This window comes from Panthera pardus, unplaced genomic scaffold, assembly GCF_024362965.1.
Source record: "Panthera pardus isolate Hobbes unplaced genomic scaffold, ASM2436296v1 HiC_scaffold_3, whole genome shotgun sequence".
Taxonomy (NCBI): Eukaryota; Metazoa; Chordata; class Mammalia; order Carnivora; family Felidae; genus Panthera; species Panthera pardus.
The window spans coordinates 11,310,401-11,336,614 of NW_026526876.1; the positions used below are offsets into that span (position 1 = coordinate 11,310,401).

The 26,214-nt window shown below is 44.1% G+C and overlaps 1 protein-coding gene across 2 annotated transcripts in view; it reads left to right on the top strand.

Moving 5' to 3' along the window:
* Positions 1–26,214, top strand: part of RABEP1 (rabaptin, RAB GTPase binding effector protein 1) — a 102,155-nt gene that overhangs the window by 47,535 nt on the left and 28,406 nt on the right. For both annotated transcript variants that reach the window (XM_053893285.1, XM_053893286.1), the window contains 3 exons: positions 16,471–16,674; positions 18,657–18,817; positions 22,939–23,058. In XM_053893285.1, coding sequence (XP_053749260.1) covers positions 16,471–16,674; positions 18,657–18,817; positions 22,939–23,058 — 485 coding nt within the window. The remainder of the gene's footprint in view (positions 1–16,470; positions 16,675–18,656; positions 18,818–22,938; positions 23,059–26,214) is intronic.

The following is a 26,214-nucleotide window of genomic DNA, read 5'->3' on the forward strand; positions in this document are numbered from 1 at the left end:
GCATCGAAGAGCAGTTGACATAGAGGATAAAGTGAGCCTCTAACACATATCTGAAAAGAGTTGAAGCAGAAGAGATGGAGGGTAGAATATTTGAGGAGATAATAATAGAGTTTTCAGGGATTAATTTGAAAAAGTAAGTCCTCAACATAAATACTGAGTACCAAGTAGGCAAAAAATTATAAATTCATATTTTGACATATCTTAAACTGTCTACATGCAAATGAAAAGAAAATATTGAAAGCTGACAGAAGAAATAGTTGTGTTGTTGGGAGATACCACATAAGCAAAATAGATGCCGGGGGACAATGAAATAAGATCCTTAAAGTGCAGAGAAAAGTCATTTTCAACCTAAAATTTCAACCTAAAATGTAGCTAAATTATTCAAGAATGAGAGCGATACAGGTATTTCAGGCATATAAGAACTAAGAGCATTTATCACCCACACAAATCACCAGAAGAGCGAGTAAAGAGAACATTTGCAAACACAGGAGTAAACGGAGCAGGCAGGACGGAAGACACGATCCCGATAGAGAAACTGAGAAGTCCGGCTGTAAAAAAAACCCAAAAACCAAAAAAAACTTCGTAGCTCATGTTATGCTTTAAAGGAAAGTAGAAAAAAAAATGAGACAATAACAGGGTTGGGGCTTAAGGCAAGAGGTGTTGAAGGGATATAGAAGACGGTCTCATAATGAAAGCAGCGGTCTACCTAGAGAAGACAACAGTCATGAAGTCATGTGCACCTAACAAAATCGCCAGGCCTTGTCATGTAAACAGAAGGTGATGCAGTTCAAAGAAGAAACTGATGAGTGCACACGGAGGGTATGCTTAGCATTGTAGCGATTGCTGGCTCCAGCAGCAGCAGGTAAAGAGATCGTAGCTTTGGGGGCGCCTGGGGGCCCAGTTGGTTAAACATCTGACTCTTGGTTTGGCTCAGGATCTTAGGGTTGGTGGGTTTGAGCCCTGCATCGGGCTCCGTGCTGACAGCACAGAATCTGTTTGGGATTCTCTCTGCCCCTCCCCCTGCTCGCATGCATGTGCTCTCTTACAATAAATAAACTTTCAAAAAAAATTAAAAAATATAATAGCTTTGAGCAACAGAATATTTTTTTAATGTTTATTTATTTTTGAGAGAGAGACAGAGCGTGAGGGGGGAACAGAGAGAGAGAGAGAGAGAGAGAGAGAGAGAGAGAGAATCTGAAGCAGGCTCCAGGGTCTGAGCTATCAGCACAGAGCCCAACGCAGGGCTTGAACTCTCAAAGGTCGTGACCCGAGCCGAAGTCGGACGCTTAACCGACTGAGCCACCCAGGCGCCCCTGAGCAACAGAATTTTAAAAGACTTGACCTAAGAATTCTGTACCCAAGGAACCAAAAAAGTTCATTTTTTCAATATTAATAAGGAACACTTAAAAAATTATCTACATGCATATATCTCAGAGATTCAACATATTAAAAAAATCGGGCGGCTGGGTGGTTCGGTCGGTTGAGCATCCGACTTTGGCTCAGGTCATGATCTCGTGGTCCATGGGATCGAGCCCCGCGTCGGGCTCTGTGCTGACAGCTCGGAGCCTGGAGCCTGCTTCGGATTCTGTGTCTCCCTCTCTCTCTGCCCCTCCCCCGCTCATGCTCTGTCTCTCTGTGTCTCAAAAATAAATAAAACATTAAAAAAAAATTTAAAAAAAAATCAAGCTACTTCGTTTTCTTACCAAACACTGTTGGAAAGATTTTAAACAACCATGTAAATGTTATTTAAAAGTTAGGAAACTAAGAGTTCAGTGCGTTCCTGTTCTTGAGTTAAAGAATATCACAATGGAGATCGCAAAATCCGAGAATATGGTAAAGATACTTGGGAAGCAGCTAAAACAAGACTTGGAGAATAAGCTTTTAATTTTAAAAGCATCTATTAAAATTATATTATTAAAAGACATGAGGGGGCACCTGGGTGGCTCAGTTGGTTGAGTGTCCAGCTGCTGTTTCAACTCAGGTCATGATCTGACAGTTGTGTCAGATCTCTACACGTGAGCCTGCTTGGAATTCATTCATTCATTCATTCATTCATTCATTCATTCATTCTCGCTCTCTTCCTCCCCCTCCCACACTCAACGTGAGTGCTCTGTTTCTCTCTGTCTCAAAATAAACTTAAAAAAATTAAAAAGGTGAGAAGTTGAGAATAAATTATCCATGTGTTCAACTCCAGAAGCTAGAAAAAGTAAACACAAAGAAGAAAAAAATAGTAATAGCAATTAATTAAATGGAAAGCAAAGTTAACAGTTAAGCTCAATAAAATCAAAAGCACATTTTTTGGAAAAAACTAAGAAAATGAGACAATTATTGATACAGTACTGTGTATGTGTCTGTGCCAGAAATTTTGGATGTTTAGTTGAAATGAATAATATCCTAGGAAATATGAATTCCCCAAATTACTTCAACTAGAAAACCTGAATAAACCATAACCATAAGAGAAACAGTTAATAAAGGGCGTCTGGGTGGCTCAGTTGGATAAGTGTGTGACATTGGCTCAGGTCATGATCTCACAGTTTGTGAGTTCGAGCCCCACCTCGGGATCTCGTGCTGACATCTTGGAGCCTGGAGCCTGCTTCGGATTCTGTGTCTTCCTCTCTCTCTCTGCCCCTCCCCCACAAGTGCTCTGTCTCTCTGGAAACTAAACAAACATTAAAAAAACAATAAGCAATTCTTATATATAAAAGATGCCACAGACATAGACAAATCTTGTTAAATTTACAAGGAAAATTTATTCCTTTTATTTGCTGTGTCAGAAAGAAAAAGCCATCCATTTCATTTTGTGGGATTAGTATAACTTTAATACCTAAACAAGAAACACTAATACTAGAATATAGATAAACCAGTCTCGTTTATGACCGTAGAGTTTAAAATCCTAAATAACGTTGACTTCAGTAGAATATTTAGAAATACTGCACTGTGACGTTGCGTAGCAGCAATACAAGGATAGATTGACATTAGAACATGTGTTGGTGCAACTCATTACATTAACAAATTAAGAAAAACCAAAAGGACATTCAGTAAATTTAGCATGCTTTAGTAATGAGTTCACACTAGTTCCTAGCAAACTGGGATGGTGGGGGCCTGCCTTAGCCTATGAAAAAGTTTTTCTTAGAAACCAGTAGCATATATCATACTTAATAGTGAAATGAGATAAGCCTATTGTCAATCCTTCATTTTTATACTAGAGGTCCTTCTCGCCAACGCAATAAAATGAAAACAAATGAGTTACAAAATTTTGAAAGTTAAGGATAGTTTTGTCTCCCTGTGGAGTCCATGGTTATTGACATAGAGGAACCAAGAGAATCCACACTGTCAGACCTGTTAGTTACAACACCGTCGGGATGAAGATCAGTATAGAATAATCAGGGATGTTTCTCTTTACCAGTAACTAGGGAAGCAGTAGAAGAAAAATCCTGAAGAAAATAAAAGGCAGACAACAAAATCAGAATGTTCAGCCCCTTGGGGATGTGTCTAACCAACGTTGTGTAAAAGCTTTATAGAGGAGACTTAGGAAACAGTGTGGAAGTCCGTGAAAGAAAGCCTGAGTAAATGGAATGTAATACTGTGTCCGTGGGTGCAGAGACTCCGTGTTGTAAAGAAGCAAACTCCCCGTCTGTACATTCAGAGCAATTCCAGCCAAGGTCTCTGTTTTTTCCCTTACGGATCTTCTAAAGTGTCTTCGATTGTGCAAGGAAGGATAGGGCCAAGAGGATGGTGCCCTACTGTACTGAACCCGCCCCCGCCGATTTGTAGGAAATACGATGAACCGAGGAGCGTAGTTCAACTACGTCGTAGGTATGCAGTTAGTGGCACCCAGACTGTGAGAGGCTCCGAGGCCCACCTGGTTTACTCTGTAAATAATTGCAAGGAAGAGAGAGATGCAAGGGCAACCCATCGATCAGAAGAGACTTAAAATGCACATTAACTAACCAGCGTATGGACCTCATTTGGATTTTGACTCAAAGGCCTGAACTACTGAAAAAAACTTTGTAGACAACCGGACTTTCAACACTGATTGGATGTTTATTTGGGCATCGTCAAATTTTTTTCAGCTGTGAAGATGATCCTTACAAAGTGAAATTAGCCAGCCAAAGACAAATGATGTGTGATTCCACTTACATGAGGTATCTAGAATAGTTAAGCTTCCAGAAACAAAGTAGAATGTGATTGCCAAGGGCTTGGAGGAGGGGGAGTTTTTCATGGGTGTACTGGCTGTTGTTTAAGGTGAAGAGTTGTGGAGATTCGTTGTACGGCAGTGTGAATAACTTTTAACACCACTGAAGTATACACTTTGAAGTGGTTAAGGTGGTAAATTTATGGTTTTCAATTTTTGTTAATGTTTATTTTTGAGAGAGGGCACGAGCGGGCACACGTGTGAGCTGGGGCAAGGCAGAGAGAGAGGGAGACAGAGGATCCGAGCAGGCTCCGTGCTGTCAACGCAAGAGCCTGACGTGGGGCTCGAGCTCACGAACCACGAGATGATGGCATGAGCCGAAATCAAGAGTCCGACACTTAACCGGCTGAGCCCCCCAGGTGCCCCGATGCCACGTGTGTGTGTGTTTTCAAAGGTCCTTGTAGCGGTACGTGCTCAAGTATTTATGCTAAATGATAAGTTTGAGAGCTCCACTTCTCTGTTAACACGAACCGCAGACCCTTTCCCCAGCAAAACTGGTGAAAATTATTGTTTATAAAAAACAACCCTTTAAAGTCTCTGGAGGTGGAGGGGGGGCCAGGCTGGCTCATCTAGAAGAGCACACAACTCTTAGATCTTGGGGTCGTGAGTGTGAGCCCCACGTGGGGTGTGGAGATTACTTAAGTAAGTAAAGCTTTTTAAAAGTTTCTAGAAGTGGTTCTACAGCAAAAGAAACATTTCTTCAAGAAAACCCACTGAGTCTTGGTGGAAAGAGTCTGTGGCATTCGAGCCACTGCTTTCCCTCCCCGCCCAGGCTGGTATCACGGAAACTGCACCCCAGGTACGTGATGCTGAGAACACAGGTCTCGCTCTCCCCCCGGCTCACGGTTGAGGACTGGAACCCCCCTCCCCGTCCCACCCAGCTACCTGTTGTAGAGGCGAGGATGCAGGGGAGTGTGGCTGAGAGCTCGCCCGGCCTCTGCTCTAGGGTAGAAGCCCCTCCTTGGCTGTGGGGGGCTGGGCGGAGGTGCCGTGATGGCAGACAGGGGCGACCACTGGATCCCCGCCGCCCCGTGTCCTAAAGCGGGTTTGTCGCTTAGAACGGTTCCAGCAAGTAAGTGCAGTTTGGGGGATGTGGTCAGGTAAAGAGACGGTGGCAGGGGAGCCCGGCAAAGACCTCGGTCATTCCAGAGTGATTCCGCACGGGCCCAAGGCCTACCTCCAGAGGAGGAACGGTGGCGGCTTCATGCTGCGCGAGTCAGGGAGGAGAGCCCAGCTTTTACTAAAATCCGGTCAGCTACCGAGCGGCGGATGAAAAGAAGCTGGTGAGAGAGTGGGTTAGAGTTGCTGCAGTATATTGCCCAAAAATCAAAAAAAGTCACTTTCAACGACAAAAAAATCGGGACATAAGAAACTGGCAGGTGTGATCCGTGCAGAGGAAAACACGCAGTGGCTGTCGTGTGACCAGGTACAGATTCGATGAAGCCTTCAGGGTAGTCACACGCGTGTTTAAAGAGAACAGTGCTTAGTGAAGTGAAGTGTGTGACAGTGTTTCATCAAATAGAGAATGCCAGTAAAGAAATGGTAACAACCAAGTGGAAATCCTGAAGTTGAAAAGTATAGTAACTAAAAGAAATAAACAACTAAAAGAAAAACTTATGCAGGAGCTCAGCAGTAGATTCGAACTGGCAGAAAAAAAGAATGAATAAACTTGAAGATAGGTCCCTGAAGATTATCCAGTTTGGAGAACAGAAAGAAAATAGAGAAGTGAACAGAGCCTAACAGAAACGTGGGACATCATTAAGTTTGCCAACAGATGTGTCACGGGAGGGCCAGAAGTAGAGATGAGAGGGAAAGAGAAATATTTGAAGAGAGAGAACCGCTGAAAAGTCCCCATTTTTTTTTTTTTTTAATTTTTTTTTCAACGTTTTTTATTTATTTTTGGGACAGAGAGAGACAGAGCATGAACGGGGGAGGGGCAGAGAGAGAGGGAGACACAGAATCGGAAACAGGCTCCAGGCTCCGAGCCATCAGCCCAGAGCCTGACGCGGGGCTCGAACTCACGGACCGCGAGATCGTGACCTGGCTGAAGTCGGACGCTTAACCGACTGTGCCACCCAGGCGCCCCGAAAAGTCCCCATTTTGATGACAAACGGTAGTCTCCCTGCCTAAGGAGCTCCTGGAACTCAAAGTAGGATACAGGATACGTGCGAGGATATCCACACACAGCCACAGACACATCATAGTAAAGATGTCGAAACACGGAGAGCAGGAGAAAGTCCTAAAAGGAGCCGGAGGAAGACAACTTGTCATCAACAGGAGCGCTTCAGTGACACAAACTGATGACTTCTCATCAGAAACAACGGAGGCCAGAAGGCAGTGGGATGACATTTTACATGCGCAAAGGAAAAAAAAAAAAAAAAAAAAAACTTGACCAAGAATCCTATATCCAGCAAAAGTATCTTTCAAAGAAGATGGTGAAATACATTATCTCAGAGAGACAAAAACTGAGAGTATTTTTTTCTAGAAGACTGTTTTACGAGAAATACTTAAAGGAAAGCAAGTGATTCCAGACAGTAATTTGAATTTACGTGGGGAAAAAAATAAAGTCCTTGGTAAGGATAATTGTGTAATCACAACAGAATGTAAGTATTACTTAATGGATTTTGGAAAGCAGTTACACAAGCCAATATGTGTATTACTGTTTTATGGGCCCTGTAACATGGGAATGTAGTATGTTTGCCAATGTCAGCACAGAGGGATTGAGTGGAAGGAAAGCTACATCGGACCAAGGAAGTGACACCAGATGGTAATTCTAATCCTAAGGACCAAGTGAAGAAAGCCAAGCTGTCAATACACACGTGGTCTCCTTTCTTCTCATAACTTCTTTAAAAAGAAAATTATGTGAAGCAACAGTTACAGCAACGTATCATTGTGTTCGTAGCGTATCTAGACGACAGCATATTAATAACCGCATAGATATGGGATAAGAGAGCCATCGAGGAGTAACATTTCTATATTTCTTCGGTATTAAAGTTGTATAAGTTTGACCTCGGAAAAGAAGTAAAGCTATATTCTGCTGTCAGATGATTTTTAAATAGAAAATTGAAGGGAATCCACTGAAAAACGATTTGAACTATCGTATGAGGTAAACGGTGTTATAGGATACAAAAGAAAACAAAAACCAGTCGTATTTCTTTTTCCTAAGTATTTAAATTCCGGTTAGTTAACATACAGTATAACATTAGTTTCAGATACACAGTATCGTGTACGACAGTTCCGTGCATCACCCAGTGCTCATCACAAGCGCACCCCTTAATCCCCATCACCTGTTTCACTCAAACCCGCCCCCCCCCCCCATCATCAGTTCTGTATAGTTGAGTCTCTTTCTTTGTTTGCCTTTTTTACCCCCTTTGCTCTTTTGTTTCTTAAATTCCACTTATAAGTGAGATAACGTATTTGTCTTTCTCTGACTTATTTCACTTAGCGTGATACTCTCTAGCTCCATGCTGTCTTTGCAAATGAAATGGCAAGATTTCATTCTTTTTATGCCTGAGTAATATTCCAGTGTGTGTGTGTGTGTGTGTGTGTGTGTGTGTGTGTACACACAGCACGTCTTCTTTACCCAGTAATCAGTCGATGGACACATGGGCTGTTCCCGTTACCTGGCTACTGTGGGTGCTGCTGCTCTAGACATCAGTGTGCATGTATCCCTTGGAATTAGTATTTTTGTATTATTTAGGTAAATACCTGGTAGTGCAATTGCTGGATTGTAGTTCTATTTTCTTTTTAAAAATCTGTAATGTTTTTAATCTATTTTTTTGAGAAAACATGAATGGGGAGGGGCAGAGAGATACACAGAATGCGAACCAGGCTCCAGGCTCTGAGCTGTCAGCACAGAGCCCAACGTGGGGCTCGAACCCACGAGCCGCAAGATCATGACCTGAGGCAAACTCAGACACTTAACCAACTGAGACACCCAGGCGTCCCAGGGTAGTTCTATTTTTAATTTTTCCCGAGTGGCTGTACCAGTTTGCATTCCCACCAACAGTGCAAGAGGATTCCTCTTTCTCCACGTCCTTGCCGATACCTGTTGTTGTGTTTTTTATTTTGGCCGTTCTGACAGGTGTGAAGTGATATGTCTCATTGTAGTTTTGTTTTAGATTTCCCCGATGATCAGTGATGTTGAGCATCTTTTCATAGGTCTATTGGCCATTTGGATGTCTTTGGAAAAATGTCTAGTCCTGTCTTCTGCCGATTTAAAAAAAAATTGTTTTTTATGTTTATTTTTGAGAGACAGGGAGAGACAGAGCACAAGTGGGGGAAGGGCAGAGAGAGAAGGAGATACAGAATCTGAAGCAGGCTCCAGGCTCTGAGCTGTCAGCATGAGATCCCGATGTGGGGCTCGAACTCACAAACTGTGAGATCATGACCTGAGCCGAAGTTCTATGTTTAACCAACTGATCCACCCAGGTGCCCCTCTTCTGCCCATTTTTTAATTGGATAATTTGTGTTTTGGGTGTTGAATTTTATAAGTTCTTCATGTATTTTGGATACTAACCCTTTATCAGATATGTCATTTGCAAATATCTTCTCCCATTCTGTTGGTTGTCTTTTAAATTTTATAGATCCTTGTCTCTGTGCAAAAGCTTTATTTTATTTTAATTTATTTTATTTTTTTCATTTCCATTTGGTTCTTTAATTAAATTTTTTTTTTTTAAATTTACATCCAAGTTAGCATCTAGTGCAACAGTGATTTCAGGGGTAGATTCCCTAATGCCCCTCTCCCATTTAGCCCATCCCTCCTCCCACAACCCCTCCAGTAACCCTCTGTTTGTGCTTCATATTTAAGAGTCTCTTATGTTTTGTCCCCCCCCCTGTTTTTACACTATTTTTTCTGTGCAGAAGCCTTTTATCTTGATGAAGTCTCAGTAGTTTATTTTTGTTTTCTTTCTCTTACGTCAGGAAACAGGTCTAGAAAGAAGTTGATATGGCCAACGTCAAAGAAATTACTGTCTGTGCTCTCCTCTAGTATTTTTATGGTTTCAGGTCTTACATTTAGGTCTTTGATCCATGTTGAATTTATTTTTGTGTGTAAGAAAGTGGTCCAGTTTCATTCTTTTGCATGTCGCTGTTCAGTTTTCCCAACACTATTCGTTGAAGAGACATTTTCTTTTTCCTCTTGGATATTCTTTCTTGCTTTGTCAAAGAGTAATTGACCGGGGTTGAAACCAGTTATACCCTTGCAATGAAGAATCTGAAAATGGAAGTAAGGAAACAATTCCATTTACAGTAGCATCAAAATTAATGATATATTTTGGAAGAAAAATTTAACAAGTGTAAAGCTTGTACTTTGAAAACTTTAAAAATGGTGTCGAAAACATTTGAAATGATCTAAATAATTGAAAAATATCCTATGTTCCTATGTCAGAAGACTTAATACTGGCAGTATTCTCCTGATTGACCTACACATTTAATGCAGTGTCTTTATCTTGGTTGCGTAGTTTGTAGAAGTGGACAAGATGATCCTAAAATTTATATGAAAATGTTAGGGATCCAGAATAGCCAAAGCCTTCTTGGAAAACAAGCACAAAGTTGAAGGACTCACATACCCTGATCTCAGAACTTACTACAAAGCAACAGTAATCAAGACAGGTGGTGCTGACATAATTCTAGTAGTTTCATGGGATGGAGTCGAGAATCCCGAAATAAGCCTCAGATACATATGCGATCAAGTGATTTTCTACAAGATGCCAAAACAATTCTACCGAGAAAGAACCATCTTTTCAATTAATTGCACTGAGACATCTGGATATCCACATGTAAAAGAATGATATTGGACTCTAACAAATTCACTTGGACTGTGTCAAGATATACTATAAAACTCTTAGAAGAAAACCTAGGGATAGGGGCGCCTCGGTGGCCCAGTTGATTAGGCATCTGGCTCTTGATTGCAGCTCAGGTCATGATCTCATGGTTCGTGAGATCGAGCCCCAAGTTGGGTTATGTGCTGACACCGCAGAACTTGCTTGAGATTCTCGCTCAGCCCCTCTCTCTGTCCCTCCCGTGCTTGTACTCTCTCTCTCTCAAACATTTTTATTTAAAAAAAATTTTTTTTTAATGTTTATTTATTTTTGAGACAGAGAGACAGAGCATGAACAGGGGAGGGGCAGAGAGAGAGAGGGAGACACAGAATCTGAAATGGGCTCCAGGCTCTGAGCTGTCAGCACAGAGCCCGACGCGGGGCTCGAACTCACAGACCGTGAGATCATGACCTGAGCCGAAGTCGGACGCTTAACCGACTGAGCCACCCAGGCGCCCCTCTCAAACATTTTTAAAAAAGAAGAAAACATAAGGATAAATCTTTGCAACTTTGGAATTAGGCAGTAATATCTTAGATAGGACATTATGAGCAGAAGCAACCAATGAAGTAGATTGGACTTCATCAGATTTCAGAAGCTTTTGTGCTTCCAGAGACACTGTCACAAAAATAAAAAGCCCACTGAGTGGGAGGAATTTTTGCAAATGGCATATCAGATAAGGGACTTTTATTTATATGTATCAAGAACCCTTATGACTCCATGATACAAAGACAATGAAAAATCGTCAACAGATCTGAATAGGCATTTTTCCAAAGAAGATACTCAAATGGCCAGAAAGCACATGATAAGATGTTCGGTGGTGTTAGGTATCAGAGACACAAATCAAAATTATACTGAGATGCCCCTTGACACCCACTAGCAGCCCTTTATCACAAAGTCAGTCGATGACAGGTATTGAAGGGCACGGAGAAGTAAGCACCCTCGTGCACTCCTGGCAGGAGTGTTAAATGTCCAGGGGCTTGGAACATAGTCTTTCAGTGCTTCAAATGGTTAAACATAGAATTACTGTTTGACCCAGAATTTCACTCTTCGGTATATACACAAGAGAATGATAAAGCATGTGCTGTGTACATCTGCATATTCATAGCCACGGCGGTATGATTCCTAATTGCCAGAAAGCGGGGAACAACCCAAATGTCAGCTGATGAATGAATATTTCATTTCTCCATGAAAATACATCGAATACTGGCACTCATTGTAACATGAACTTTCAAAGCTTTGTGCTAAGAGTCCAGTCAAAGGATCACTCATCGTATGAGGACAGTTGTACGAAATGTCCGGGGTAGCACGTGATCGATAGGAGTAGAAAGCAGGTGAGTGGTTCCCCGATACTGGTGGCCCCGGGGAGTCGGGGGGAGGGGGTGATCAAGAGCACTGGCTTTCTTTCTGGGAGGATCAAAATGTTCCGAAACTGGTTGTGGTGACGGTCGTGTGAGCTTGTGAACATAGTAAAGCAGTGAGCTGTCACTCCGCGTGTGTTATGGTGGCTGACATCTGAGACACCCCACCAAATGCTGCTGCTGATGTAGGGCAGCTGGAACTCTCACTCATTGCTGGCGGGCATACAAAATGGTGCAGTCGCTTCGGAAGGTACTTTGGCCGTTTTTTACGGAACCGAACATACTTTTAACTAACGGGGTTCACCGGTTTTTCTCCTCGGTACACCCCCGAATGAAAGCCCGGGTTCACGCGAGAACCCGCACGTCCATGTGTGCAGCAACCTGATTAATAATTGCCAGAACTTGGGAGCCGAGCAGGTAAACTGGTACGCCCAGGCGGTGGAATATTATTCGGCTACCCCGAAAAGACGATGGGTGTGTGGTTCCGTGTGACATCCCGGACGAGGCAAAGAGTGGACACGGTGGTGGCTGCCAGGGTCAGGAGGGAAGGAGGAACGGACAGGCAGAGGGGGCGTCGAGGCAGCGGAACCGTCGTGTGCGCCCGCAGGGCTGGATACAGCGTCCTGATGGAGGCCGCGGGCTTTGATAACAGCGTGTCCCCGTGGGCTCTGCGGTTACAAGTCGGGCGCCTGCTGCGGGTGAGGGGAGCTCGCGTGCGGAGGGGGGACGGGGAACTCTACTTTCTGCTCGGGTTTGCTGTGAACCTAACTTGCTCCAAAAAATAAAGTTTATTAGTTTAAAAAAATGTCTGAGACTTGTCTCAACACAGTGTGTTGTGTAATGGAAGTGGATGGAGGGACGAGATTGCCCGCGGGTTTATGAGTGTTGGAGCTGGGCGGCGGGTGCGTGAGGCTTGTGATAATAACTTACGTCTGGTAGGGGAAGTGTCCCCACTTCATTCAAAGCTATTACAGTGGGGTTTTTTAACATTCTTTTTTTTTTTTTTAACGTTTGTTTATTTTCGAGATAGAGCGCGAGCGGGGGGAGGGGCAGAGAGGGGGACACGGAATCCGAAGCGGGCTCCAGGCTCTGAGCTGTCAGCACAGAGCCCGACGCGGGGCTGGAACCCACAGACCACGAGATCGTGACCTGAGCTCAAGTTGAACACTTAACCAACTGAGCCACTCAGCCTCCCTTACAGTGGTTTTTTTTTCAATTAAAAAAATTTTTTTAATGTTTCAAGAGAGAATATGTGCGTGAGCGTGGGAGGCACAGAGGATCTGATGTGGGCTCTGCACTGACAGCAGAGAGCCCGACACAGGGTTCGACCCACAAACTGTGAGATCATGACCTGAGCAGAAGTGGGACACTTAACCAATTGAGCCACCCAGGCACCACCTACAGTGTTTTTATTAAGCTGTTTATTATGGGAAACTTTACAATGTGTACGAGAGTAGACAAAATAGTATGAATACTGCTGTGTTTAGACAGCATGGTATTGGCATGAGAACGGGGCATTTTTCTAGAAGTTCCATAATTTTTATAGAAGTTCTCAATGTATGGAAATTTGATATATGACATACCATTATAAATTTGGGAAGAGCCCAGAACAGTGGGCTTAGAACGATGGGAACATGCGAGTAGAACAGGCAGATGCCTACCCCACACCTGAATGTCCACGGCCGTAACCGCTGATACGCCAGACTGTCATATGGCAGCGAGTGATCGAAGCAGTCACGTGTGTGAACAATCTCAGGAACGAAACGATGTTAAGAGATCGAGGTAATTAAAGAGGAATACGACTCTGTGAGAGCACTGGGGTTTGAAAACCTGTAGCAGAGCAAGGGTGTAAAATACGCATGGTAATGATTCCTCCAAATTCCTGATAGTTGTTACTTCTGAGGGAAGTAGGGTGTTTGTAATGTTTTGCTTCTTTTTTTTTTTTTTTTTTTTTTGAGACAGGAACAGAGCATGAGCAGGGGAGGGGCAGACAGAGAGGGAGACACAGAATCGGAAGCAGGCTCCAGGCTCCGAGCTGTCAGCACAGAGCCGGACGCGGGGCTCGAACTCACAGACCGTGAGATCATGACCTGAGCCGAAGCCGGACGCTCAACCGACTGAGCCACCCAGGCGCCCCTGTAATGTTTTACTTCTTGAAGTTGAAAAGAGGTTGAAACACACGTAGCAGTAATATTAATAATTGATGAAGCCTGGACGCCTGGCCAGCTCAGGCCATGGAGCATGAGACTCTTGTTCTCAGGGTTGTGAGTTCAAGTCCCATGTTGGGTACAGATCTTACTTAAAAATAAAATCTAGAAAAAAAAAGATGAAGCTAGGTGATAGGTGTCCATTATGTAATTCTCTATATTTGTCTTCATGTTTGAAATGTTGTATAAAGTGTCAGTATATCCAAATGAAGTGTCTTGTTTGGATCCTAATTCATACAGACTTCAAAAAGACATTTTTTTGGCAACTGGAGTAGTTTTACTACAGACCAGGTATTAGATTATATCAAACAGTTGTTAACTTTGTTAGGTGTGACAGTGACACCGTGTTTGTGTAAGAAGATATTCTTGTTTTTAGAGAGGCATGTGTAGTGTGTTAGGTGATGTAATATTGTTTCTGGGACTCATTTTTAAAATACTTCAAAGAAAAAGGGTAGTTGAAATAAATGTGGCAAAGTCTTGGTAATTGATGAATCTTGGTGATAGGCGTGTGAAAGATTGTACTGTATTCTCACCTTCCGAATGCGTTTGGAAATCTTTATAATTACATCTACAAAGCCAGAATGGGTAATAACTGCTCTTTATTATTATTTTTAAAAATTTTAATGTTTATTTATTTACGAGAGAGAGACAGAGCATGAGCAGGGGAGGGGCAGAGAGAGAGGGAGACACAGAATCAGAAGCGGGCTCCGGGCTCTGAGCTGTCGGCACAGAGCCTGATGCAGGGCTTGAACTCACGGACCACGGGACTGTGACCTGAGCCCAAGTCGGATGCTTAATCGACTGAGCCACCCAGGCACCCCAGTAACTATTCTTTAATAATAACTTGTGCCACTGGCAGATAGATTTGAAATGTTTTGGTACAGAAAGTGTAGGTTTTTCTAACTTCTAACTTCTGTTTGTTTTCTCATTTAAAGGTGTGTGTGTGTGTGTGTGTGTGTGTACGTGTGTGTGTGCGTGCGTGTGTGTATATATATATATATATGTGTAATACATAGCATATAATGCAGACTTAGGTAAATACGTAAAGTCAGTCAGGAGCAACATTTGGCCGAATCTTCCTTCAGGCTCTCTGTGCTGCTCTTAACTCTGTGGAAACATGCCACAGATTAGTCTTTAGGTTTGGTATTTGCAGTTTTTGTGTCCGTAGTGATCACGCAACAGTGTATGCAGCTCTGGGCGATTTCCAAGAAACAAAACATTATCAGGGAGAATCAGCGGAGGAGGGGAGAGCACGTGGACTTGAGCCTTGACGGAACTGTGGTTCTCAGAAACGAACAGAGTATTCCGAGGTCATGGTTTTTCTTTTATTTCACATTTTACGAAAACATTCTTCTATCCAGAACACCCCTTTTGTGGCTTTGTGTGTTTTGTCTCTAGATCATCCCCACACACCTACCACTGTGTCCCAGGGGTCTGGCTTGCCTTCTGGACACTTCAGATAACTACTTTCTGTAATTAATGTTCTTGTAAGTTTTCTGTGGCTGGTGTTTCGGGATATTTTAATAGTGACAAGCAGCGGAAAACTGAGGCTGAGCGAATAAAGGTTTCTTAAACGGCTTCAGTTACGATCAGCATGTCTGGTGTTTCCCCCGTTACTTGGACTACCAAGCTGTTAATTCCTGTGTGTGTTTGATAGTGAAAGTGCCTTAGTTGTACCTGATTTTTTCAAGTACTTAGACAGTCAGGCAGAGAAGCGTTGCTGCTGATCTGGCTCGAGGGCTGTGTGATTCCTTAGATCCCATGGCCGCTGGTAATCGAGTTAGAGCCTAAGTCAGATTGTTTTGCTGGCTGTCAGCTCAGTTACCGTGTTCGCTAAAGGGAATTGACGACTTTGCATAGAGGTGAAGGGTTCTTCTGCATAAATGTCTCCTAACTTCTGTATGGCAAAAGATATGGAAAAGTTAAGCGACCAAGAGCACCGAGGCTGGAAAAGCTTTGGAGGAAAAGGACTGATATTCACTGTATGTAGAATACCGTTCCCAATCAGAGGAAAGACTGTTCATGAGCACAGGGAAAGGGTATCACCAGGGAAGAAACACAGACATTAATCAGTGTAATGAAGAGACTCAGCCTCACTACTGGTAGAGAAATACAGATGACAGCTGTCACCGTTTTCGTCCCCATGGTGTTGGCAACATTAGGGACAGTGGAAGATAGTGACTGTTGGTAAGTGTGTAGGGAGCAGACACGGCCCTGAACGCTGGCGGGGGTGGGGTGGTCGCCTCGTCTGAAGGGCCATTCGGCCAAACCCCGGGCTTACATAGGCTTACGTCTGTAGTTGGCTCACCGTGTCAGCTCGATATTGAGGAGGTGGCAAAGGGATGAGGAGAAAATTAATCCTGACTTTTAAAAATCCTTGATCTTGATCTTGTAGCTTGCGGTGTGGTCCGGCTTTCTTTTCTCCCGTGTTAACTGTTTCTCAAATGTTCACCTTGTGCAAGTATTGTACTCCCAAGCATTTTCAGTAAATTGTTTATCACTAAGACCACCTTCTAAGATGGGTGTTTTTATCCCCGTCTTGTAGATGTGGAAACTGAGGCCAGAGAGGTTAAATAAGTTGATTAGCCAGTGAGTGAAAGAGTCTAAATTTAGCTTTAAAACTATGGCCTTCATCACTGGCTGCTTGGATAATGAGTAAGGAATGGACTTGTGATGCCCTGCACACCCTGAGTCTTAGCTTTATTAAAATAATTGGTTTTCTAAGTTACCTAACATTGAATTTAATGTTTAACTCCTTCGTTAGACTGTTAGCATTATAAAGGGGACGCTGTATTTGTTCCTTGGGCTGTCAGCCTGCCGAGTGCCAGTGCGGCCCCTTCCCTAACCGGAGGCCTCCCCTCCCCTCCCCTCCTCTCCCCTCCCCGCAGAGGACCTGAAGAGGCAGAATGCGGTGCTGCAGGCCGCGCAGGATGACCTGGGGCAGCTTCGGACGCAGCTGTGGGAAGCCCAGGCGGAGGTGGAGAACATCAAGGCCATCGCCACGGTCTCGGAGAACACCAAGCAGGAGGCCATCGACGAGGTGAAAAGACAGTGGAGGGAGGAGGTGGCTTCGCTCCAGGCCGTCATGAAAGGTAAGGAGGGAGCCCTCCGTCTGCTTTGTCGTTTCCCGGCGACACCGATGCCGGTGACGGACCATTTTCGGAGCGTCTCAAACCGGATCCTGAGTGGTGTTTGTGGCCTCGCGTGTTCCCGCGGGCGCCAGTGGTGCTGTGAACGGGTCTGTCCTCTGGGTGTTCTGGAGGAGCCGGCTCCTCCTGACGCGGGACGCGGGATGAAGCTGCGTGGCCGCGGGAAGTGCGCGGAGCTGGAGAACCTCCCACGGGAGGCCTCCGGGCCCTGCTTCCACTCGCTGGTCCCAGCGGATTCGCGCCCGCCCGCTCCGTGCGGCCAGTTCCACGTCTTCAGGGGGAGCCCGGGTTTTGCTGGGCCTCTTCGCGGCGGTCTCTGTGGCCGAGTGGCACGGGCTCCGGAGGCTTCGTGGGCCGTGACCCTCGGGCCAAAGGAAGAGTAGCCGTCTCCCGTCCGTCTGCTGCCCACACTAGTGCTCGGTCACAGCCTGCGTTTCTCAGGTGACAGTGACCCGAAGCAAGTTGCCCCTGAATCTTCGGGTTCCTGAAGTCAGTCCAGTTACTGCCGTGGGCGTGAACTAGGGACGAGCCTCTCCTCTCGTCTGCGCTCGGGTCCTGTTTCCCTCCGTGCTCCCTGACAGCCAGCGTGGTGGCTGTCACCCGGGGACTGGCCCCCAGATAGGAGTCCGGTTCTTGCACGGAAGCAGCAGCCCAGGGGTGGGGACCCCAGGGGGTCACCGGTGTCCTGGGCTCCTTCGGTCCTCCTCCATCCGTAGCGTACGGTTTTCAGCTCCGTCGTCCTCCTGGCTGAACATGAGCTGCTCCTCCTTCAGCCCCCTCGCATTTGCTGAGGCGTGTGCTTACCCACAGCTACAAAGGCAACTGGAAAATCTCGTTTGTGAAGTGCACCACCGACTTCCTAAACGAAATTGGGGTTCTGTTGTTAAGGAAGAAAGTGGGGCGCCTGGCGGGTCAGTCGGTTAAGCGTCCGACTTGCAGTCCGTGAGTTCGAGCCCCGCGGCGGGCTCTGTGCTGACAGCTCGGAGCCTGGAGCCTGCTTCGGATTTTGTCTCTCTCTCTCTCAGCACCTCCCCTGCTCACGCTCTTGTCTCTCTCTCTCTCTTAAAAAATAAACATTAAAAAACATATACAAAAAGACAAAGGAGCAGTGGAAGTTAACAGACATACGTGTTTATCCCATGATGTGTTAAGATTATATTAAAGATAAGGTCATTTAACAAAGACCTTATAGAATCTGTCTCAATTTAGAATTTGAGTTACAGCAAAATATTCCAGAAGCACATCCCTTCTCTCTCACATTCAAGTAGTTGGGTGGGGGTGACAGTCCCATTTGTCTCAGGAGCCGTAGCGTCGTGTGTGGGAGCAGCGGTCTGGCTGAGGTCGGCCCCCGGGTCCGAGCCAGCCCTGCTGCTCTGGTTGTGGGATGTTCACCGGCCAGAGTGTTTGGCCTTCCCTAAGCTTTCTTCGTCCACGAGGGAACGAACGGCACAGGCCCGTCGTGAAGAGCAGGCATGAGTCACAGCCCTCACGACACTTGTGCACGTAATAAGAACCAGAAATCTTGCTTGAGTTTTAGTTGGTTTTGTTTTGTTTTTATTTTTTTTAATTTTTTTTTTAAACGTTTCTTTATTTTTGAGACAGAGAGAGACAGGGCATGAACAGGGGAGGGTCATAGACAGAGGGAGACACAGAATCTGAAACAGACTCCAGGCTCTGAGCCGTCAGCACAGAGCCTGACGTGGGGCTCGAACTCACGGACCGCGAGATCATGACCTGAGCTGAAGTCAGACGCTTAACTGACTGAGCCACCCAGGCGCCCCAGTTTTGTTTTGTTTTTAAAGTGAATTCGACGATTTCCAGAATCCAGGCATACGCTCTTTATGTAACTCCTTTTAAAATTTCAGTGTGCCAGAACATTCTTCCTCAGAGCGCTCAGACCTGCGATCTTTGGTGATATTTTGTAGAGACGGTCCGCGACTACGAGCACCAGTTTCACCTCCGGCTGGAGCAGGAGCGAAGCCAGTGGGCACAGTACCGGGAGTCCGCGGAGAGGGAGATTGCGGATTTAAGGAGAAGGCTGTCGGAAGGTCAAGAGGAGGAGAATTTAGAAAACGAAATGAAAAAGGTACGAGGAACGTATTCACCTGTAGGAATATTCGAATTCGAATGCAGGATGCCTCCACCCGCATTACTGTGGCCGTAGGCGGACTTTCCTGGTTTCTGTTTGGGGGATTGTTTGGACACACACGTAAATGTAGCGCTGGATAGCCTGACTCCCTGACCCCAGACGTGTGCGTGGCTGACCTCCCTGCCCCTCCTTCACATCCCGAAACAAATGTCTCCGCTGCAGGAGGCCTGTCCTGACCACGCCACTCAGCCCGACAGCCTGCCCTCCTCCCCCCTGCGCCTGCCACCGCTCCGCCCATCGCCATATCCTGCGGCGCTTTGTCCTTTCCTACAGCACACACAGAGTTCACCTGTTGATCATGCCTTCCCTTCCTTGCTAGAACGTGAGCTCCGTGAGCCAGGACCCTCGTTTGTTTGTATGTCCTGCGTGCCCACGGTAGTGTCTAGCACGCAGGGGCTCACAAATACTTACCGAAGGAGTGTGGCCGCCAGGTGAGTGTGTCTAAGCCGGACCTTCAGAACAGATGTTGATTTTCCGTCTCTCTCAGTATCCCTGGGTTCCCGTGAGACAAATGTACCACATATTATGCTGGAACATAGCAAGATGCCTGAACATGGGGCGTTGGAGAAGGGGCAGTATTTTTTCATGAAGAAAATAGTGAAAGCTCTTTGGCCAGTTTAATTATATAAACTTGTAGCCTACTGATGTGTGTACATACTTCTATTTTAAAGCACACATTATATATAAAATTACAACTAGATTTTGACTTTATCTTTCATTCGTATTAATCATCATCTTTGGTTCCCAACCCTCGGTCCGTACCAGGACTGTTTTTGTGTATTTAGAAGGTGATTTAGTTTTTATAATAACCGAAAAATCATCTGAGAACCCAATAGCCAAGAAAGAAGCTTTAAACACGAAGAACCGTTTCTTCCACTCCATTTTATTCCAGGGGAAGACTGTAATTCAGCATCTTCACGAGGATCCGACATCTTCCTCACCACTAGAGTCACTTAGCCATCTAACAGAGTTGTCCACAGTCACCTCCCTCAGGTTGTTGGAGATAGTTCCTGTTCGATGCTGTCGTTGGGGATTCCGGTCCAGGCCGTAACAGGAGATCCTTGTTTCCAGTTGTTCCTGATTTTTTCACAACGTGCCACTTCCTGTTGCTTTTAAAATTTATTTTTATTTTTAAAATAGACTTGGCGCACCTGGGTGGCTCAGTCAGTTTAGTGTCCGACTCTTGGTTTTGGCTCAGGTCATGATCTCACGGTTCATGGGATTGAGCCCCTTGTCGGGCTCTGTGCTGACAGCGTGGAGCCTGCTTGGGATTCTCTCTCTCTCTCTCTCTCTCTCTCTGCCCCTCTTCTGCTTGGGCATGTATGTGCGTGTTCTCTCTCAAAATAAGTAAACGTTAAAAAAAAAAAGTAAACTAAAGTTTATTTTTTAGAACAGTTTTTGATTTACGGAGTCAGATTGTGTAGATAGTACAGAGTTCCTGTGTGGTCGACGTCTAGTTTTCCCAGTTACTAGTATCTCATGTTGGTGTGGTACATCGTCACGACTAGTAAACCAGGATTGAGTATCATGAGCTAACGTCCATTCATTGTATTCAGATTTCATTAGTTTTACCTGATGCCCTGGCTCACTATTTTTAAGATCTCACGCAGGCACCACGTTGCAGGATGCCACGTGTGTCTTTAGGCTCCTCTTGGCCCAAATTTTCCTTGTTGTTGTTTTAAAGAATAAGTCTGATGAGGTGACAATAAAATGCAACACCCAGGCATAAAAAGAATCCTAAGGAAATTCATAGAAGGCAAGTAAGTCCCCTGTCTCGTTGTTTATCAAAAATGAAAATGAAAATACCGTAATTGCTACAGAACTGTTCCCCTGGAAGATGAGACACACGAGGATGCTGGCTGTTACAGCGTCTGTTCGATAGGCCACCGAAGGTGTGGCCTTGGCAGTAAGGCAATAGGAGAGAAATAAGTCATAGGATCAACGCTTAATCCATAAAATCTTTATGTGCGGCTGACACTTTCTTTTTGTTCTACTTGTGTTTATTTTGCTTCCGGTACAGTTGGCGTGTGTGGTGTCAGTTGCAGGTGTATTGCACTCCTTAATACATTTTCCTTGTTTTTTTCGTTTGTTTTTTGTTTTTGTAGTTTTCTTTTTCGAGAGAGCGCGTGTGCAGGTGCGTGTGGTGGGGGCGCAGACGGGGAGAGACAGAATCTTAAGCAGGCTCCGTCCGTGCCCGTGTGGAGCCCGAGGCAGGGCTCAATTCCATGACCGTGAGATCGTGACCTGAGCCGAACTCAAGAGTCAGATGTTCAACCGACTGAGCCTCCCAGGCGCCCCAGAGTTTCCGTGTTTTTAGTGACCTTCCTGTCATTTAAAAAAAAATCATCTTCTAAGTTTTGTTTGTAATGGTATGCAACACTTAGTTGTGGGGTCATCGTTGCATCATTAAGTAATTCAGTCTGTGTTAAATTCTCTGCTTCTTCCCTCCTGCTTTTCCCCCTGCTGTTTTTTATCAGCACAGCAGATCTGTTAACCTACACAGAAGATAATTTAAGCTCACATGCCTTTTCCAAACAGTACTTAGTTAAAAATAAAATAAATGATTCAATGACTTTTTAAGGACTGGAAAACAAAGTGAATCCCTCTTTTCTGAGAGAGATGTGTCTTGGGGAAAAGCCCCACTCATATTTGGGCATAAATGATATTTTCCCTATCATGAACAATTGAGGTCAATTTGAGCCCTTTAAGTTTAGGGAATAAGGTTAAATTTCATGTTCACTACAAGGGAAAAAGCTAACTTTTTTAGTCTGCCTTTGTGTATATATACACACAGGTGTACACATACACACGCATATGCACACACCACACACACGTATGCACACATACGTGTGCACGCACAAACACACATACCTATACACACGTGTATACACACAACACCTACATGCATATGCACGCATACATATACAATATACATATATGTGACGTGTACAATATATGTATAATAAAAGTTTCTCACCAGTTTACTAATTTATGGATGTTATTTTTTTTTAATCCATGTTTTTGAGAATGAAGGACAGAAAACAATATGATAGTCCTTTTTTGGGTTTGTTTCATTTAGGTATCAAACGTAAAATAATATTTAAATTACTCTTGTAAAATAACTAAGATGGGGGCGCCTGTGTGGCTCAGTAGGTTAAACATCCTACTTCGGCTCAGGTCATGATCTCACAGCCGGTGAGTTCGAGCCCTGTGTCGGGCTCTGTGCTGACAGCTCGGAGCCTGGAGCCTGGAGCCTGCTTCTGATTCTGTGTCTCCCTCTCTCTCTGCCCCTCCCCCACTCATGCTCTGTCTCTCAAAAAATGAATAAATGTTAAAAAAAATGTTTATTAAAAAAATTTTTTTTAACGTTTATTTATTTTTGAGACAGAGAGAGACAGACCATGAACAGGGGAGGGTCAGAGAGAGGGAGACACAGAATCTGAAACAGGCTCCAGGCTCTGAGCTGTCGGCACAGAGCCCAACGCGGGGCTCAAACCCACGAACCGTGAGATCATGACCTGAGCTGACGTCGGACGCTCAACCGACTGAGCCACCCAGGCGCCCCCACCAAAAAAATGTGTTTTTAAATGAAATAACTAAGATGAAAGCTTTTTAATAGCAACACAATTTTGTAACATTTTAGAAAGTATGTGCTGTTTTTTTATGTTTATGAACTAATCAGTACTTTCATCCACCCATTTCCAAAGAAAGTATCATGTCCTGAATTTAGTAACTGGAGTTGTAAAAGTGTTATGTGTATTTCCTTTTATATATAGGGTATTTTCGAATTTAATGAATTGATTTAAAAAGTCAGGAGTGTCATAGTGAATCCGTTTTCCTACCCACTCCCATTTCTAAGTGGAACACTGGGAAAATTGGGATGATGGCTTGGCCTTCACGGTCCTACGGCACCGGAAAGCACACGTGGTTCAGTTCAACGAGCACTCGTACGGCGCCCGGTGGGCTTACTTGTGTTCAGTCTAACGATGTGTGAGTCAGAGTTTCTCAGAAAAGCAACGAGCCAGTAAGTTGTAGCATTTAATTCTTTTTAACCGTAGGCCCAAGAGGATGCTGAGAAACTTCGATCTGTTGTGATGCCCATGGAGAAGGAGATTGCGGCTCTGAAAGAGAAGCTGACGGAGGCTGAAGACAAGGTTAAAGAGCTGGAGGCCTCAAAGGTTGTGAGATGTTGTAGCCCGTTCTTGCACCCAATGCCCTGACCTGATGCCATGAGCACAGCTAGTCATGGAGGGGCAGACCCTGGCATTCAGACTGTGAATCCGAAGAATCTTGGTTTCTTTAAAATACAAAAAAAAAAAAAAAAAAAAAAAAGAAAAGAAAAAAAAGAAAAAGTTTGGAGATGATTTTGTATGGATGGTTTAAATAATCACCATAGTGGTGCTCCGTTTTGTTTTGCTTTGGTACAAAGTAGTGTTCATTTTCTTGTCAGAATGAGACCTGATCTCATCCGTTTTCTTGTTGAGGAAAATGAATGGGTCCAAGCTGACTTCATTCCCTGAAGCTGGCCCCAGAATTGATGTCTGAGAGATGATGTGGTTAGAGCGTGGCTGGGTTTGCTGGCCATGAAGTCACAGCAGAGGGAATGTCGATCATTTTAACAATTAATTGAAAGTAGGAAAGAAAGAAAATAATTTAAAAAAGGCAGTAAACAAAAGCACAGCATAGGAGTGTGGAAAGGGGAATGTGTCCGTGACCCTAATAAATGTGAACTGATAATCACCTACTGAAAGAGATGGGATTTTTAAAAACGTAAATTTATATTGATTATAATAGATGCACCTAAAATAAAATTATAAGACTGAAAATAATGGGATATTTAAAGGTATGTCATATAAATTCTAACCAAAGGAAAGTTGATATAGTAGCTGTGATATGAAACATTTAGGATGTAATAGAAAAAAGAATAGAGAGACCCCATCTAATAATCCATCAGTAGAATAGGACAGTCGTGATTGAATGTTTCTTACACACCTTGAAATATGTGAATTACAAGGGACAATTAAGGGGAAACTAACTTTCACAGTTACAGTAGGAGCTTGGAACTGATTTATAGCAAGTGATCAGGTGGGCAGAAAAAAATATTAGTAGGGATATGGGGGCTTCGAATAACCAGATTAATAGTTTAGATGTAACAAACACACAGAATTCTGTAGCCAGGAAAGGGGGACTGTATCTCCTGTAGTCGTAGAGTGTAGGAGTTAGGAGCTCAACATTTAGTAGCAGGGGGAACCTTTGGGAAATTAAGCTTACTGTTTGGTTTTCTCAACCATAAAATGGAGATACCTCTACTGCGTGCCTTGTAAGGCTATTAATAGGGTTCTATAGAACACTTAGGACAGTGTGTGAGACAAAGTATTGTTAGTTTCAGGTACATGATATTTCTCATAATGACACAAAGGAAGCGTCAACACGTTTTGAAGGATTGTTATGCAGACTCAAATCTCTGTAATTAAATTATTTAGAGTAAAACGGCAGCTAAAATAAAATCTCTGGAAATGGAAAAAAATCATGGAAAAAGGAATTCTAAGATATTTAGAGTGATTTGAATATGTTACTCAAGAATCTAAAAAACAAACAATAGTACAATGTGAACACTAGGAAATCTATAATATTCGTAAGAGCAGAAATGAGTGAAACAGAAAAGCAGAAGAGAACTTGAGAATATCAGCATAATGGGAAAAATGGGAAAGCTGGTAAGACGGACCTCCAATAGGACTCATCAAGAAAAAAAACCATTAGAAATCAGAACGGGGACATAACCAGAAATCAGTAGAGACTTGAAAACAAAACATACTCATAACAGTGTCATACCAACAAATAGGAAATGAAGGAAGTTTGGTTAAATGAAAACTTTTTTTTTTTTTTAAGTTTATTTTGAGAGCAAGAGAGTGGGGGAGAGGCAGAGGGTGGGAGGAGGGAGGGAGGGAGGGAGGGAGAATCCCATGCAGGGTCTGTGCTGGCGGCACAGAGCCTGCCGTGTGGCCCGAACTCAACGAACTGTGAGATCATGACCAGAGCTGAAACCGAGTCAGGCGGTTAACCAACTGAGCCACCCAGGCGCCCCGAAAGTAGTAACTGTTAAAGAAAGTGAATTTATAGTCAGATTTAGAGTCAAATCTTCCTTTCTCCTGTTTCTTCTCTGAAAGACGTTCGGGTTTTGCAGGCAAGTTTTTCCAAACCTGGAAAGAGATGATCCTTATATTTTACAGTGTGTGTTAGAGAACAGGAGGAAAGCTCTCCTGCTGATTTTGTGAGACCTGCATGATTTCATTACAAGCACACAGAAAAGTGGTAGGAAGGAAAGGCATTCTAGATGTATCTCACTTAACGTAGAAACAAAAATTCTCAACAGTGTAAAAAAAAAAAAGAAAAACATCTTAACCAAATAGGATAAATTCCCAGGAATTTAGGGAGGGTGTATCATCAGAAATCCCACTGTTGTTACGCACCACATGAGAAGATTGTAGGAGAAGGGCAGTGTGTTCTTGGCTTCAGAAAGGCATCTGATAAATTTAAACATCCAGTAACTTGATAAGAACTGTTTATCAAACCATCAGCAAACATTATGATTAATGAGGAGTGTTCAGCAGCCTTACCATTCATGACAGGAACCACGTGAGCAGACCCGTAGTCCGTGATTCTGTGCGGATTGTGTTTGTGGCCCTGGATGACACAGCAAGATGAGACGGAGAGATGGGCTTAACCGAATGAAAACAACAAAATTGACTTGGTGGTTTATGTAGAAAACCAGGACGACATACAGACACATTGTCAGACCTGAGCACAGTTCAAGAACGTTGTCCCAACAAGAGCAACAGACAGACGTGATAGTGTTTGTGTCCTCCAGTAATCTGCCCAATGGGGGGAAGATCCCATTCACGGTAGCAAAAGCAAAACAAAACAAAAACACCAAAAAAGCCTCACTGTGTGTTACCCGAGAATACATCTAAACAAAAACGGGTAAGATCTTTACAGAATACATTATAATGAAGGTCTGAATACGTGTGTTCCGGAATGAAAAGATAATGTATTATAAGGCGGGTAGTATATCCCCAAATTCATCTATAAACTCAGAATTCCACCCAGATTCCAATAGGGTTTAATAAGCAACACGGTAAGTGGATCCCAGAATTCACACGGAGAAGTGGGGGATCAGAAGTGTACCCGGGACAGTTTGCAGGAAGGCAGGGTGGAGACACTTGCCCGGACACGGGACAGCGACCCGGGTGTGAACGTGACAGGGGAGTTGTGTCCCACCCTCAGCAGGCTGTAAGTCCACCACACAAGTTGGTCATGTTTACACACTACTGGAA